General features: G+C 39.5%; 2 protein-coding genes across 16 annotated transcripts in view; one reads left to right on the top strand and one right to left on the bottom strand.

The window, feature by feature from the left end:
* CDKL1 (cyclin dependent kinase like 1) overlaps positions 1-4,339 on the top strand; it is a 63,416-nt gene extending 59,077 nt beyond the window's left edge. For 6 of the 8 annotated variants that reach the window (XM_047767280.1, XM_047767282.1, XM_047767283.1 and 3 more), the window contains 2 exons: positions 320-475; positions 2,488-3,186. In XM_047767280.1, coding sequence (XP_047623236.1) covers positions 320-475; positions 2,488-2,595 — 264 coding nt within the window. In that variant the 3' untranslated portion in view covers positions 2,596-3,186. Of the gene's footprint in view, positions 1-319; positions 476-2,487; positions 3,187-3,347 lie in introns of those variants that run through there. The other 2 variants (XR_007133177.1, XR_007133176.1) reach the window with 2 other exon arrangements.
* A 1,863-nt stretch (positions 4,340-6,202) lies between these two features.
* Positions 6,203-17,158, bottom strand: DMAC2L (distal membrane arm assembly component 2 like). 8 transcript variants are annotated; one of them, XM_047767286.1, is made up of 6 exons: positions 17,061-17,158; positions 11,143-11,336; positions 10,913-11,024; positions 9,552-9,760; positions 8,821-8,992; positions 6,203-6,551 (listed from the first exon to the last, which is right to left on the bottom strand). In XM_047767286.1, the coding sequence occupies exons 3-6, from the start codon at positions 11,017-11,019 to the stop codon at positions 6,437-6,439; spliced, it is 603 nt and encodes a 200-aa protein (XP_047623242.1). In that variant the 5' UTR covers positions 11,020-11,024; positions 11,143-11,336; positions 17,061-17,158; the 3' UTR covers positions 6,203-6,436. The 8 variants fall into 8 exon arrangements, with proteins under 8 accessions (XP_047623242.1, XP_047623248.1, XP_047623245.1 ...); XM_047767292.1 differs by having other exon boundaries at positions 8,821-8,989; XM_047767289.1 differs by having other exon boundaries at positions 11,143-11,202.
* Positions 17,159-17,195: the final 37 nt, after the last annotated feature.

Here is a 17,195-nt window from a genome sequence, read left to right as displayed (position 1 = left end):
ATTGAAGTGAACTGAAAAATTGTATCCTACTCCCTCAGGGCAGAGCACAACTGCCTCAAGAACAGAACAAGGAGGAGAAAATATAGGTTTTTTTTGTTTTTTTTTTGTTTACTATTCCTAGAAACTGTATTAATTCATCATGTGGTTATCCATTTAGGAATGATTATGGAAGGAACTAAAATCATTATTGGTGTGTTTTTCCTATTCTTTCCCCCCTTTTGTTCCCAAATGAAGAGTTTAATCTTTCAAAGAAGAAAAAATGACATTAAGAAGTTTATATAATTTTAAAGAAGTAAGAGGGAATTTTCTGTTCTTTTAGGGGTGTCTACACATGAATCCTGTTGAGAGACTGACATGTGAGCAGCTGTTGCAGCATCCATATTTTGACAGCATCAGAGAATCAGGAGATTTGGCCAAAGAGCATGAGAAACCAACAAGGAAGACCCTGAGACAGAGTCGAAAGCACCTGCCAGGGGTAAAAATGGGGCACTGCTTTACACAAGCATCCAAGGTTTCAGTTTCAAATGACCTCACACCTGCTACCAATTCAGAGTCCGAATCTATACTTGGGGTGGCAGTTGTGGCTTGCAACTTCAGCACCCTTACTTCTGCATAAGGACACAGGTCACACGATCTATCCACCAGGATCCCCAGAGACTGCTTCCTACTTAAGGGTGAATCCTAAGGGTGACCTTGCCCAGCAGCTCCCTGCTGCCACCCAGGGGTCAGGGTTTTTGGTGTGCATGAGCTCAGGTCTCAGCCAGGGACAAGGGCGTGAATCCAATAGAGTATGCTGCTTGTGCTTTGGAAAATGAAATCATATTTATCCAGGAAGTTCTCTGTCATTATGTTTGCCTTCTGTATTGATTGGCATTCCAAGTTTATCTAAAAAAGGAACTTTAACTCCCTGATCCTTTCATCATCAGAGCTGGCTAGGGTAAATGTGGTGCTGAGTGCTTTCAGGGACAGTAGCAGTATAGCATATTTAACCAGAGCACAGCACCCAGGAGGCACCCCAGGAGCCCAGGAAGCACTCTGGTTGGAATAAAGTAGCAGAATGGCCTTACATTAATATTTTGCTATGAGCCAAAAGCCATAATAATTTAGAATGGACTATAGTTGGAACACATCTAAGATGAGCTGACTGTTCCTGGATGCTCTGGATCTGCCCAGGTGCTCCTTAAACTATAAACTACCGTGCCTTAGTCTTAGTCCCTTTGCATCTCCACTGCCTAGCAGGCTGAGTGGCAGCTGGCTAGTATGTGTGAGGTTTGGAAGAAGAGAAGAGGGTGAACAGGCCATTAGGAACAGGCACGGCATGAACCCTGGGCCTTAAAGATAGACAAGGGTTAAAAAATTGAGAATGCTTTTAATGCAAAACAGACTGGAAAGAGACTTCCCCCTCAGATTTACCCCTCATCTTGCTGCTTCTTTGCGTTCGAGAATAAAGGGTCTTGAAGTTCTTGTGGCACAACGGGTTAAGGATCTGGCATTGTCACTGTAGCGGCTTGGGCTGCTGCTGTGGTGCAGGTTTGATCCCTGGCCCAGGAACTTCCACATGCTGCCAGTGCGGCCAAAAGACAGTAAAGGGTCTTGATGAAAATATTCCTACTTGAAAGAATAGGGGAACCCCACTAATTTGTATATTGTTTATAGGTCTTAAAAGATTCAACTGTTTGATTAAAAGTACTAAAAAGTACTTGCTTTTCAGGTACCTAAGGTTGAATAGCACAGTTAAAAAAAAAAAAAAAAGTATGCATTCTCTTTACTTTCCTTTGACATTGATGATAAATTCGAACATTTTCTGGGAGCATGAAAGGAGCAGTTTTGCCTTTTTAATTAAGGTAATCACCTAAGGGCTGTGGATATCAGTTTTCTTTGCTAAAACACAAGATACTGGCTTAAATGGTCCCTAAGGTCCCAATAAGCTCATAACTCCTTTGAAGCTATGCTTTTTTCCAGTAAAGTTAACATGTAGATTTCCCCTTCTTTTCATACTCTTTTAATTTTCTTTAATGTGGCATGCTTTGCTTTGTAATATAAAATAAACCTTGGGGGAGTTCCCATTGTGGCTCAGAGGGTTAAGAATCTGATTAATGTCCATGAGAATGTGGGTTCAATCTCTGGCTCACTCAGTAGGTTAAGGATCCGGCGCTGCCATGAACTGCGGTGTGGGTTGCAGACATGGCTCGGATCCTGCATTGCTATGGCTGTGGCATAGGCCAGCAGCCACAGCTCCGATTCACCTCCTAGGCTGGGAACTTCAATATGCTTCAGGTGCAGCCGTAAAAAGCAGAATTAATTAGTTAATTAAAATAAACCTTGAAAAGGAAAAGCAGAGACCAAATCTTAACATTTTGTCTTAGGTCCTGGATTCTGTGCTGAAGAAGTTTTTTTTTGGGGGGGGGAGGTTTTTTTTTTTTGATGCATTATCAATAACAAAAAATCATATGCCTTAAACATAATTCTCTGTTCTGCGTTTTTCAGTTGCAATACCTACCTCAGCTGACTAGCAGCAGCATCCTTCCAGCTTTGGATAATAAGAAGTACTACTGTAACACCAAGAAACTTAACTACCGTTTTCCGAATATTTGAAGAGCTTGGAGGTTGATGATAAAGAAGAATTGATCAAAAATTTGAAGAAAATAAAACATACATTTGATTGAAAAAACTCACAATGTTGAAAAAATATCAGCAGAAAACGTAGGTAACTAATTGGGGAAGGCCACTTGGCAAGATGTGACGGGAAATTCCAGAGGCAGCCTTCCATGCAATGATGGTGTCCAGAACAGAAAAGAAAAACTTGTTTGGATTTTCACTTGTATTTTTGTTGTATCTAAGTAGCGGAGCTTATGGACAGAGTACAAACTGTATCTATTGCCCACACCCTTGGCAAAATTAGAAATGCAAATTTGAAAAGATTTCTGCTTCATTGTACCATATGCAACAACTGAGAAATGGATTACAGAACGCCCGTGTGTATTTCCTTGGAGTTCTGTTGCCTGGAGTTCTGTCTCCTCCTGCTTTTCAGATTGTCTCATCATATTTAAGAAGAGCTTTAGTTCTTGAAATCAAAGTGCTTAAAATTCCATTTTCTCCTTGCTCTAGCCCACGATTTTTATATTTAAAAATTTTTTGAATATTTGAGTTGTTCAAAATATTTAAAATCTGTGGATTACCATAAAAGACTAATTTAGGTGCTTATATATTTAATGATATGTTTATGGACATTTCTTACCTATACTTTTGTCTTTACCTTTAGTAAAGGATGTATATTAGTCACTTTTGCAGGCAAGTTAGATTTATTATAATCCATCTACACTCATTCACCCAATTCTCCTTTGCAGACAATGGCTTGAAGCTTGGCAGCTGACCAAGGGGTAGAACAAGATTTACAGGCTTCACAGTACCTGGGTCTGCCAGCCTGAAAGTAATTAGTACTTCTTTCTTCCCAGCTCAGCCCCAGACTTGGAGACAGATCTACAGGGAGGACTATATACATTGATCTGGGTTTTGGAAGAAACTGTTTCTGAGCTTTCATGTGAGTCATAAAAGACATTAGGTTATAAGCTGATGTTTTTCCTGAAATACCTTTTTATACTATGTGCTTGTGTATATATATAGTGTGTGGGTACATATAGTACACATGCATATATATGTGTATATATACCAACCAACAACTAAAAGAATAACAGCTAGTAAGAAAATAGTCCAAAATGGTTATTATTGAGGATTCCTAAGCTTTGTACAGTCATACTTAAAATGATGACATATAATTGCTTTGATTTGGCCTATTGCTCCTATTCAAAAGCTTTTGGATCCTGGACCCAAGGGCAGTATGAAACTGATGTCTGTCTCTTATAGCTCAACCACATTTTTGGTGATATGCTGCTATTTCCTAGCAGTTCTCAGCCATAATTTTTTTTTTCATTTTTCAGCTGCACCTGTTGCAATATGGAAGTTTTTGGGCCAGGGATCAAATCTGAGCCACAGCTGCAGCAACGCTGGATCCTTAACCTACTGTGCCATAGCGGGAATTCCTCAGTCCTGATTTTTGAAGATGTATTTTACTGTATCTTGAAAACATTTCTTCTGCTATGGTTTAATTTTGTTCATGAGAGCAAAATTAAAACATAGTTTACTGCTACAGTAATTTTGTTCATGAGAGCATTTTACCTTATTCACTTACTGCTAAGTAATCTGCCAAATTCTGGCATCTGTTCTGTAATTTTGGCTCCCCTAGCCAGTTTATTTATTTATTTATATATTTCTTTTTAGGGCCGCACTTGTGCTATATGGAAGTTCCCAGGCTAGGGGTTGAATAGGAGCTGTACCTGCTGGCCTGTGTCACAGCCACGTGGGATCCGAGCAGTGTCTGTGACCTACACCACAGCTCAACAGCAACACCAGATCCTTAACCCACTGAGCGAGGCCAGGGATCAAACCCACGTCCTCATGGATCCTGGTCATGTTTGTTTCGGCTGAGCCACAACGCGAACTCCTCCCCTAGCCAGTTTAATTACATCTTGAGGCTCCTGATGTATGCAGCTTATTGCACAGACGTGATAGCAGGTTTAATGCTAGTCACAGTATTAACTAATTCTTAATATGTAGACGTGATTCAAGTGTCAAAGAAGGACATCCAGCTTCTGTGAATAGTTTATCTCGTGGGGTCTTTTTCCTTATCCCAAATAATGCACTTGACAAGGCAGACGATTATATCTGCCTAATTTATCTAGCAGTTTTAAAGAACACCATTCAGAATAGAAAAGTAGCTCCAGACTAAACTGTGGTGAATCAGTTACTTTACCACATAGTAATCAAGCAAGCCTGAGATAGACGTGGTCATGTTTTTCTAATGAGTCCTAGTAAATGTACGCTTATACCTAATTTAACCGAAACTATGATCCCTTCTTCAGCATGTAATCACCACTGTTTCACATGAGACTATTGTATATCCTCATCTTTTTTAAAATCTACTATCTTCTGAATTTTTAAATGACGATGGCAATTATATTAATAAACAATATACCCTTTATGGTACATGCTGTTTACAGAAGATGGTTTATAAACACAACTAAAATTCATTTTTCTACGTTAATGTTACATCACAGAAAGCGTTTATTTTTAAATTATTTCCATTAAGGTTATATTGCAATACATTGATCTTCAAACCAAACATACAGAAATCTACAAGCAGGTTTTGCATGTAACTAACATTAATAGAATTAGGGCCCTTTTTAATTTTTATTTTATTTATTTTTGTCTTTTAGGGCCGAACCTGTGGCATATGGACGTTCCCAGGCTAGGGGTCAAATTGGAGCTATAGCCACCAGCCTACACCAGAGTCACAGCAATGCCAGAGCTGAGCCCTATCTGCAGCGTACATCACAGCTCATGGCAACGCCAGATCCTTAACCCACTGAACGAGGCCAGGGATCGAACCTGCATCCTCATGGGTACTAGTCAGATTTGTTTCCACTAAGCCACAATGGTAATTCCAAATCAGGGCTGTTTTAAGCAGGCCAAAAACAAACATATGTTTTTTGTTTGTTTGTTTATCTGTTTACGATATTCTTTATCAGTGCTCTCTAAACATAAAGTGAGTTTTGTGCTTATACTTCCTCATGATATCCCTTGAGCTCATGGGAAGTAATATCCAATATCTAGGAGGGAAAACAGGTTAAACTTTTCTGTTTAAAGAAATTTTTAAATTTACAGCAAAAAGTGAGTATAGCTCTGCTGGCCTTCATCATTGTTTCCTCTTTTCTATTGCAGTCAGCAAAGCTATTTAAATCCAGCTAAGTATTTATTGTCCAGTTTTAATAAAATACCGGACTAAGCTTACAAAATAGAAACTGTTCATTCAGAGAAAGGATGTATGTTATAAAGAACATAGTAATGCGGGATCATAAGAAATGCACGCAAATCCAGGAAAGCAATAGGAATGCCCAAGAATCCTCTGGCTACTTTTCATAATTGACGCTATCAATGAATTTGAAATTTAGCTTTCACCTTTTCATAACTGTACTATTACAGTAACATGCTTCAGTAACTTTAAAGTAAAATGTAACATTAATTACTGTTAAAAATAATGACTGTGTTGTACATTTAAATCATTTTAAAGAACTCTTAAATATCTGCATCGAGAGAGCAATATAGATATTGATATAAAATGAGGAAAATATTAGAATTAGAATGGTACCTGGTTGGCATTTTTATTAAAATGGTTTAATGAACATAAATTCTTACTTCCAACTTAGTAACTTCAGTGAATCACATCTGAATGTTTATTTTCTACATGATGGACTGCTTCTAGAGTGTCAAGATACAGCATCCTTATAATTTTGTTAATGATTACATATTTGTTGCTGTTAGGATCAACAATTTAAAATGATATTTTATATTGAAATAAGACACATTGAATATTATTATTTTACTTCAAGTCTAATTTTAGTTCCAGAGAAGGCAGTGATGTCTTAAAGGCTTGGACAATTTTTTCTTTTTCTTTTACTCCAGGAAGATCACTTAAAAACAAATACTTGAGGTTTCTGCAAAAAGAGAAATTTTAAAAATTTACTTTAATTTGGACTCACTCTTATAGCATTAAAAATGAACTTGCTTTATTGACTTTTAAAACTATTACACACAGAATGTGTTCAAATCACCCTATACTTTCATTTATTTATTTTTGCTTCTTAGGGTTGCACCCTTGGCATATGGGAGTTCCCAGGCTAGGGGTCAAATCAGAGCTGCAGCTGCCAGCCTACACCACAGCCACAGCAACGCAGGATCCAAGCCCCATCTGCAACCTACACCGAAGCCCATGCCAATGCTGGATTCTTAAGCCACTGATCAAGGCCAGGGATAGAACCATGGTACTAGTCGGGTTTGTTACTACTGAGCTACAATAGGAATTCACAATATTACTTTTAGAATAGTGGTCTTAGAGTACCACTTTAAATGAAATTCATGCTAGGAACTAAGCCAGACTTTGGAAAGTGTAGTTGTTCTGAATTACATCAATAATTCTGCTGAATGTTTACAAATACTATATGTGTATTATGGCATAGAACCCTTTTGCCTGTTAAATATAAAATAGACATCAGTTGTGATGATTTTTTTGACGCTGACACCAAAAGCAAAAATAAGTAAAGCAAAAATAAACAAGTGGCACTACATCAAACTGAATAGTTTCTGTATAGCAAAGGAAGCTATCAACAAAATGAAAAGGCAGCCTAATGAATGGGAGAAAATATTTGCAAATCATATATCTGATAAGAGGCTAATATCAGAAATGTATAAAGAACTCATACAACTCAACAGTAGAAACCCAAACAAACCAATTTAAAAAATGGGCAAAAGATCTGAACAGACATTTTCCCAACAAAGACGTAGAGATGGAAAACAGGTACAAGAAAAGATACTCTACATCTTATCAGGGAAATACAAATCAAAATCACAATGAGATATCAGCTCACACATGTGAGAATGGCTATTATCAGAAAGACTCGAAAAAGTTGTTGGTGAGGATATGGAGAAAAGGGAATCCTTGTGCATTTTTGGTGGGATTGTAAATTGGTGCAGTCATGAAAAACAGCATGCAGTTTCCTAAGAAACTTAATAATAGAACTACCATGAGTTCCCTGGTTGTCTAGTGGTTAGAACTCAAAACTTTCCCCAATAGAGCAGGTTCAATCCCTGGTCTAGGAACTGAGGTACCACATTAAGCCACTGCACACTGAGGCCAAAAAAAAAAAAAAAAAAAAAAGGAACTACCATATGATCCAGCAAGTCTACTTCTCAGCATTTATCTGAAGAATTCCAACCAAAACACTAACTCAAAAAGATATGTGCACCCCAATATTCATAGCAGCACTATTTACAGTCATCAAAATATGGAAGCAATCTAAGTCTCCATGGACAGATGAGGATAAAGAAGAGGTGCTGCACTTATACAGTGGACTACTACTCAGCCATAAAGAAGAATGAAATTCTGCCATTGGTGACAACCTGGATGGACCTTGAGGGTATTTTGCTAAATGAAATGTCAGACATAGAAAAATAAATACTGTGTGATCTCTTCGATGTAGAAGCTAAAAATAAATAACCATGCTCATAGATACACAGAATAGAATGGTGGTTGCCAAAGGCAGAGTGGGAAGTGAGAGAAATGGGTGAACTATTTTATATTTTTGTTTTTAGTTTAGATAAATTGAATTTTTAAAATATGAATCTTAACCTAGAAGGGAAAAGAAACTGGGTAAGTTCTTGAACCCAATTTTCTATTAAAAGATGTAGGCTTAAACCTCAACTGATGTAAGAGATAGACAATTAAGTACTGGTGTTCTCTTGTGGTGCAGCTGGGTGAGGATCTGGCATTGTCACTGCTGTGGCAAAGGTTTGATCCCTGTCTGGGAACTGTGGGTATGGCCAATAAAAACCCCAATCAATCTAATACTTTTGGTTCTAATGTTTAAGGGTTTCTCAAACTTCTTCTGATACTGAGGTTATCAGCAGAACATGAAGGAAACTGCTTTAAAATATGGGGAAGAAGAAGAATAGATAATGCTTATTGAGAGTTTACTGTAACAGGTACCATGCTAAGTGCCTTATGTGGATAATTTCTTAAAAAGATGCTCCCTAAAAATGCAAAAAAGCCCATAATATATTAATATCGATAAATTTTTAAAGTATTGTAGCTGAAAGTCATCATTTTCTTAAATTATATTCTTCAGATCTACAAAAAGACATCACCTCTCTTTAAATTCTGGTTATTCACCTTATTATCAAGTTTCTACTTTAGTACTGCCCACCTACCTTAAATGATGCAAAGCAATGATACCTTTGTCTGTGATATTTCCACATGAAATTATTTCCATTTCCAACATGCTTTTCTGTAAATTTTCAATTTGACTAAGTCTTTCCAAACAGTAATCCTCAATATAGTGACACTTGCAGAACCTTATTTTTTCAACATATTGCAGGCCTTCTGGGGGGGAAAAAGTACAGTTTAACAATCTGCTTTACCATTAAAATAATCAACTGGTCTAGTTTCCCCAGAACTGTTCTAGTTTTAGGACTGTAAGTCCTAAGTCCTAGGAAACTTATTAGACCCAGGAAAATTGGAACAGTTAGTCACCTGATTAACCATACAAAGCGCTCACTATTCAGGTTGTGCTGCTGGATAGGGCCAGTCTGCAATCAGATGCTCATGCACTGGAGGGAAGAACTGCCCACACAAGCAGAAGTTGTGTGGATATGATTATTTCTGCCTTAGTGAGGGTTTCTCAATGACAGAAGTTTGACAAACAAGGTCTTGAATTTTAAGTCAATAAACCACAGAATAAAGGCGTGTAGAGACAAGCGTAACGAAGGAAGAGTATTTGTAACCTCTGCTTAATTTAAAAATTTCATATGCAGGAAGAAACAAACTGGATTGGACCGAAAAGGGCAAAAAGGACACACCTATGATGATAATAGTGAGTCAGCTGCAACCAGTGTCACTGCAAATCACCCACATTTCCCATAGCAAATGATAGGGGAGTTACCCATGTGATCAAATCCAATGCTCATAATACAAGAATCAGTGGCATCAATCGCCTGAATCTTGTACTTGTCCAGAGGGCCTGTTGGGAGGTGGTTGTAGTCCTTCTGCCACCTCTCTTGGCCATGGTAGCGCACCATGGCCCCACAGCGCAGCAGCCACTCAGATGCCGCCCTGTCAGGGCCCACATCCCTGATGCGTTCATGATCCACTCTGTTGGCAAGAGAACAAAAGCAGGTAGTTTTGACTGTCATTGCTGGCCTTTTAATGATGTTCAACATAAATAGACTAACAGCCACTTTTCACTTCAAATGATGAGGCGGGAGATAAGTATATTAGTGGAATCCGTGTAAAGAAAACATTCAATGGGAGTTCCTGTCGTGGCTCAGTTCTTAACGAATCTGACTAGGAACGATGAGGTTGTGGGTTCGATCCCTAGCCTTGCTCAGTGGGTTAAGGATCCCGCATTGCTGTAGCTCTGGTGTAGGTCGGTGGCTATAGCTCCGATTAGACCCCTAGCCTGGGAACCTCCATATGCCATGGGCACAGCCCTCAAAAAGCCAAAAAAAAAAAAAAAAAGAAAGAAAGAAAACATTCAATGGCTCTACCTGCTACCTTTTTTTTGCTTTTGTTTTTGTTTCCCAGTGAACTCTGTCAGGGGAGACATATTATTTTTATCTGAATTTATCAGACATGAGTCTTCATTGATTCATATGTAGCGCAGTAACTTGACACCAGGAGGTACTCAGTAATTATGTATTAAATGAATGACTACACTTGGTTATCATTTTTATTAATGATAAAAGACTTAAAAGGAAATACTTTTGAACCTTTGTTCAAATTAATGTCATTATGTGATATGTATTATTTTAAAAATATGTCCTTTTCTTTGTTTAGTGCTATTAATGCTATACTAAGCAATGAGGAGGTTTGTTCCATCAGTTTCAAAATGATATTAAGCATGTCACCAATTAACTTTTTAAAAACTTGAGGCCCTTGATAGTATTCAAAAGGTTAACTAGAGCCTTTAGGAAGCCATAGAATTAAAATATTCTAAAATTACATTTACTGAGCTTTAATGATTATACAAGTAATAAATGTTCATTTTAGAAAATTTGAAAAGCACTGAAAGGATGAACAAGAACAATCACTTAAGTCCTGTAACCCAGACAATCACAGTTAATATTCTGTATCTATTTTTTCTAGTTTTTATTCAATGCTTGTGTGTACGTTTTGTGTTAAAAGAAAATTAGGACCGTATTGCAAACACCACACAAAAACATTTGAAATACAAGAAATAACCAAACTAGCTACTGTGAACTGAGTTGTAGCAATCCCCACCTTTCTTTACTTAGAGTAACTTACTTATTAAACACTGCATTCAGCCAGCCCCAGAAATATCTGGAGTCACGTGACCATGGGAGTTTCTTTAAGGCACACAACTGCTGGGGAACTTTCCCAAACAACATCATTTGATCTAGACACAGAAAACAGTATTTATATTAGATCTTCATCTGGCAATCAGAGCCCCATATACACAGCAACTTCACAACGTCAAAGCCAATGTGCTTGTGCTGATAAAGCTGATGACTCACTTGCCACTCGGTAGTTACTGAACAAGTTACTCCTGTTTGTTTCTTTCTTGGTTTCTTTTGCTGCAAAAAACCGAGATGCTGAATTGAATGGTCTCTATGGTTCCTTCCAGGCTTGCCATTAAGTTCCATTTGTTCAAGCCTCAATTGGAGTCCTCCTGCAGTGGTGCCACCTGGTGTCCATTCAGGCAGTGCACCTACAAATTTATTGAAACCACCTCCAGTCCCAGTTGACATTTCCAGTATCAAAATGGCAAACTAAAATCACCTAAGAAGCAATGTGTCAAGATTAAGACACTTATGTCTGTAAAGGGAGAGGAGTCATGGAAACATCTTCCTATGACAAGGCTGCAAGGTAGTGTCAGAACAGTGCAACAAAACTGTGCCAGGGTGGAGTTCCCGTCGTGGCGAAGTAGTTAACGAATCTGACCAGGAACCTTGAGGTTGCAGGTTCGACCCCTGGCCTTGCTCTGTGGGTTAAGGATCCGGCGTTGCCATGAGCTGTGGTGCAGGTAGCAGACCGGCTCAGATCTGGCATTGCTGTGGCTCTGGCGTAGGCCAGTGGCTAGAGCTCTCCAATTAGACCCCTAGCCTGGGAACCTCCATATGCCACGGGAGCAGCCCTAGAAAAGGCAAACAAACAAAAAAACTGTGCCAGGGCATCTGGGAGAGACTGGCAGGTAACTTCACCTCTCTGACCCATGGTTCTCTTATTTGTAAAATGAAATGATTTGCTCAGATGATTTCCAGCTGTAAAAATCCATAGCTAGGAGTTCAGAAAGTGATTTTGGTCCTGAGTCTGAACCTGATTCATCTCAATCCAAGTTTTAATAGTGTGCCAGGTGGAGGAAAACATAAAGATAAGTGAAACAAGGTCCCTGCCTTTGAGGAGCTGACAACTTGATGCAGAGTGGAGTGAGCTAAAACAAGTTACTAGGCAGTTAAAATAAATGATAGAACCTGAAAAATACCTCAAAAGAGTTACAGACAAGGATTTCAGCAAAGATGCTAGGAAAAGGTAGGTCAGGTGATTAGCTGAGGCAGTAACTCAAGGCATGTTGTAGTTCAGTTTGCTTAGCATGTGGGGGTCATGAGAAGAGGAGACAGACAATGTACACAGTCACATGGGAAGGGTCTCCCGCCATCAGCCAGAATTTGTCTTCTGCAGGTAGCTGGGGGTCACTGGGATTTTAGCATGGGGCACTGGCATTGTTAGAACCATGCTTCAGGCATATTACTCAGCAGCACCAAGACTGAGAGTCAATAGAATGAGAAAGAGACAACCAACAAGAACTTCAACTACATGTGGCCATGGGAAAGGGCCAAGTTGGGGGGAGAATGGGGATGACATTACAGAGTTGGATTCCACGTGACTCAGTAAGTGAGATGTTGAGGCAAGGGCCAGCGGAGTTGACAATGACACTAAGGTTTTGGTCCTAGTAGGATGGTGATGGCATTAACAGATAAAAATGTCAGGTCAAAGTTGTGGGTTTTCATATTTTAAATATGAAGTTTGGCAGAGTTTCTAGGTGGAGATGACCAACAAATAATTGGTATCAGAGTCACAAAATGATAGACCAGAAAAGAACTTAGACTACCTAGCCCAAAACTCTCATTTAGAGATGAGGAAACTGAAGCCCTGATATTAAGTAACTTGCTGACACCCTAAATCCTTTCTGGAACAAGGTGGGGGTATTAATAAACACGTGTTTAAAAGGACTTGCCCCATGTTTCACAGCTAATTGTGAGCAGTGCTGAAAGTTGAACCTAGTTTTCTCTCTTACTAGTCCAGGGCTCTCTCATTCATTGGATGGTTCTAGAACCCAGGAAAAAGGAGGACCAGAAGGAAATCTGAGTGGGAACATCCCTAGAGCTGAGGAAGTGCCTAAGGATGTGGAACGGTGAGCTGAGGTCTTAGGACAGAACCCTGGAGTCATCTACTAGTCTCGTCATCCCTTTTCCACTATCACTCTGCCTCCATTACTGCAAATGTCTCCCCCTGCTATGTCCTCCCATGTTCTCAGCCCTTTCCAGCTTTTTGTTAAATCTCTCTCCAGCTGTGCCCACCTCAGTACTCCACTGGCTGCCAACTTTATTTCCAAATCTGGGCTTTCCGGCTTCAACTCAGGCTGTTCTCCCCATTTACTGCCCCTCCCTGCCCTCTGAATCCTGTGGAAATCCTCCTCAACCTCAAGACCTGACTCAAATGCCAGCTCCATCACCTATTCATTCATGCAATACATATTTACTGAGTGCCTGCTACACTTAGTGCAAGAGATTCAATGGTAAGACAAAAACAAAACAACAGAAGACAGAAAGACATGTTTCCTGTCCTCAGAGAATATACAGTATATGTACTATATATGTATAGATGACATAAAAACAAATAACATGGAATAAGATGTCAATGGACATGTGGACAAGTTCTGTGAGAACCTAGAAAAAGAAAAGAGGGGAAGGCTTTACGCTAGAGATGTCTTTTGAGATTGGTCTCAAAGGATGATTAAGAGTTTTCAGTTAGGCAGAAGAAAGAAAAGTATGCAGAGCAAAAGGAAGAGCAAGAACCACATGTTATTTCCATTTTCCTTAGCACCCAGCACACTGCTATCCCCTAATGCAAGTTTAATAAATGCTTGGCAATTAATAACCTTCAGTGATTGATACATTTTCAGGCAGAGAGATAAAGCCAGAGAATGGTCATTAAGCAGGTAAATTAGAGTGGTCTGTGAAAACTGAAGTACCTGATTCATTTTGGCCCATATTCAGAGACCAGATATGGTCTCTAAAAAATTTGATATTATATTTAAATATGAAGATTAAATTTTTACTTGGAAATAACTGAAAAAAACTAAATGGTAGGTTTTTGCTTCTCAACTGTGACTCTGTTAAGTGATACAAGGAATTTCAGATGAATTCCAGCAGCTGCCTCTGGGAATGCTTTGTACCAGGAAAGAGGAGACCTCTGGTGGTGAGTTGGTGAATTTTGCTCTAATGAATCCAAAGACACCAGTTAAAAGCAAGTTAAAAAATAACCACTAAAATTAAACTGCTGTGATAAATAATTCAGGAATTAAAATTATTTTAAAAAGTCTTATTACTATCATAACACAGCTTAGAGCCATAAGTTTGTAACATATGTTCCTAAAAGATGCTATTATGTTTATGACTGAGAGAAGGCCAGACCTCTAATCTATGACTCAAAATAGGTTATGTACAAAGTGTTTCTGAGTATGTTTGAGAGTCCCCCATTTGCATAAAACCAAAATCTTTTTTTAAAATGGAGGGTCTTTTTTTTTTTTTAAACATATTAAATGTAATTAGCTGGGCCATTTTAGTGGTGAAAAAGTGGAACTGGTCAATTTGTTCTTGACCGCAGTAAAAGTGTGGCAAGAGGGGTGGGGTAGTATCAGAATTGGGGAGTTTCCCCCCCGAAAATTATAACTCCACTTCACTGCAAATTATCTATTGTTGATGCCAATTCTTATTCCTAAAGTGTGTAGAATCTACTAAAATAGAACAACAGAGCAATTCATTAGGAGTTAGGAGCAAAAGTCCCCAAAGCAACTCCTAGGCCAATCTTGCTTGACACTCATTGAACTAACTTCTTGTTGGTTCTGACCTACATGGAAGGTGAACATGAATTCTTACTGAGAAGAGTGTTGACTGGGATACAAATGTCTCTAGCCAAAGACATTACAGGGTGAATGAATATAAGGTGAGCTTGTGATTTGAGTTATCTAAATAAAACAAATTAATGTACAGTCAAACCTAGGGGAGAGGGAAGCAGAGAAAATTTTATAGAAAGAACATACTTATTTTGAATTATTTCACTTTGCTAATCTATGAAGCACATGCTAAAAATCACAGAGTAATAAAGTCACTACTGTCGGGTGACCCATGAAAGCCTGACCACAGACCCTCAAATTGTAAACTTCAAAATCAACTACATCCTGTGCAATGGTTAAAATTAAAAATAGTGAAAGTACTGAAAGCTGGTGACACTGAGGAGAAACTGGATTACTCAATATTGCTGCTGGAAATGTAAAATGGTACAGCCGCTTTGGAAAAGTTTGGCAGTTTCTCACAAAACTAAACATGTGCTCATCATATGACCCAGTAATTAGACTCTTGGGCATTTATCCCAGAGATACAAAAACAGGCTCACAAAAAAAGCTGTACACTAATTTTCACAGCAGCTTTATTCGAAATAGCTAAAAACTAGAAAGAGCTCACATGTGGTGAGCTTCAATGGGTGAATTGAAAAAGAGCTTCAATGGGTGAATGGTTAAACATGCTGTGTTATGTCCATACCATGAACTACTACTCAGTAATAAAGAATAAACTATCAATACATGCAACAATTTGGATGGAACTCAAGGGATTACACCGAGTGAAAAAGCCAATTCCAGAAAATTACATACTATATAATTCCATTTATTATAACATTCCTGACATAACAAAACTTTAGAGGGAGAAGAGAAAGGGGAAGAGGGTGTCCCGCCAGCAGAGGGATCCTGGTGGTGATGGCACTGTGCTACAGCTTGACTTGTGGATACAAGAATCTACATACATATGCCATAGAAGTATTCAGAACTACATACATACATGTAAAACGAGGAGTACCTGAATAAGATCCATGGCCTGTGTCGATGTCATTTTCCTGGTTTTGATATTGTATGATCATTTTAGAAGATGTTATCACTCGACTGTTTCTTACAACTACATGGGAATCTACAATTAGCTCAAAATGAAAAATCGAACTAAAAACTATTTCTTTTTTTTTTCATTTGTGATGAACGAGCAGGTAACATTCCACAATGTCTTCACAAATAAAGAAAATATGTACAACTGTCCAGGTGATAAAACCATTTAAACATAACAAAAGCCATCATTTTATTGAGCACTTTTCTGTGCTAAACATCTGATAAGCCTTATATCATATAATCTGCAAAAAAAGCCCTATGAGGGAGAACTCCTAGTTCACAGAGGAGGTTCTGAGGCGAAGAGGTGAAATGACTTCCCCAAGCTACCTGATTAATAAGTGGAGCCAAATTCAGAGAGGTATCAAGCCCTTCCAGCAATAAGGCTACATCATTCTATTTTTGTTCCCTTCAGCTGTCCTGACCCTAAAGATTAAAAACTTCCATCAAGCATAGGGAGCAAGTTTCTGTTAAACAGGCATAGCGATACAGAATTACATAGTTTTACAAAGGTCTTTCAAAGATCACATAGTCCACTTCCTTCATTTTACAGATAAACAGATCTGAAGTGACCTGCACAGGTGAGTCGCTATTCTTAGCTCCGCACAGCATATTTAAAACTGTATCTCGGTCCAGGATTTAAGAAAAGGAAACAGATTGCTAAATAATTATAGAGACCAAGCCCTCTGGTTCACCAAGCCTCTTAATATTTAAAGGACCAATAAATGACTGAAAGAATGACACGCCAGGAGGCCCATATATAGAAGTCCAGGAGACTGCAGGCTAACAGGCGTTGCCATGACAGAGCCCTCGGTTCGAATGAAGCTAGGGCGGGGCAGCGAGCGCCCCTACGTGGGTGGGAGACTGCGGTGCCCAGCAAAGGGCCTTGAGTGACGTGGAGCGGGGTTTAGAGGGGGCGGGGCCTCCGGTGCAGGGCGGGGCCTTGAGTGACGCGGGGCTGGGCTTCGAGAGTCACAGACAGAGGGAGGTTGAGAGGGCGGGGCCTAGAAAAGGGAGGCCGTTGGGCCTGCCCAAACCAAAATTTTCTCCATAATCATCCCCCGACTTTCTCTCGCGGCCCCGAGTCCACTCGACAGCGAAGTCGAGGACGCGAGAGTCGGCACGCCAGATTTTCAGTCTGCCCAGCTAGGGCAGAAGGGAAAAGGCAGAGCGTAACCATCCCCTAGTCCCGCCCCGCTCGGGGCCTAGCTCCTTACTCACAGCGTCGAAGGGAGGGAGGGAGCGAGTGAGCGTCCCTGGCGTCTACGGCAGCGCCGGCCTGCCCTTCGCCCTCTGCCGCGCGCGCCCATTGGCCACTAATGGCGGCTCCCACGTGGGGCAAAGGCGCGCCCCTCA

Source organism: Phacochoerus africanus, chromosome 2, assembly GCF_016906955.1.
Source record: "Phacochoerus africanus isolate WHEZ1 chromosome 2, ROS_Pafr_v1, whole genome shotgun sequence".
Lineage (NCBI taxonomy): Eukaryota > Metazoa > Chordata > Mammalia > Artiodactyla > Suidae > Phacochoerus > Phacochoerus africanus.
The sequence above is the reverse complement of the archived record's forward strand: the minus strand, read 5'-3'. Positions and strand labels throughout refer to the sequence as shown.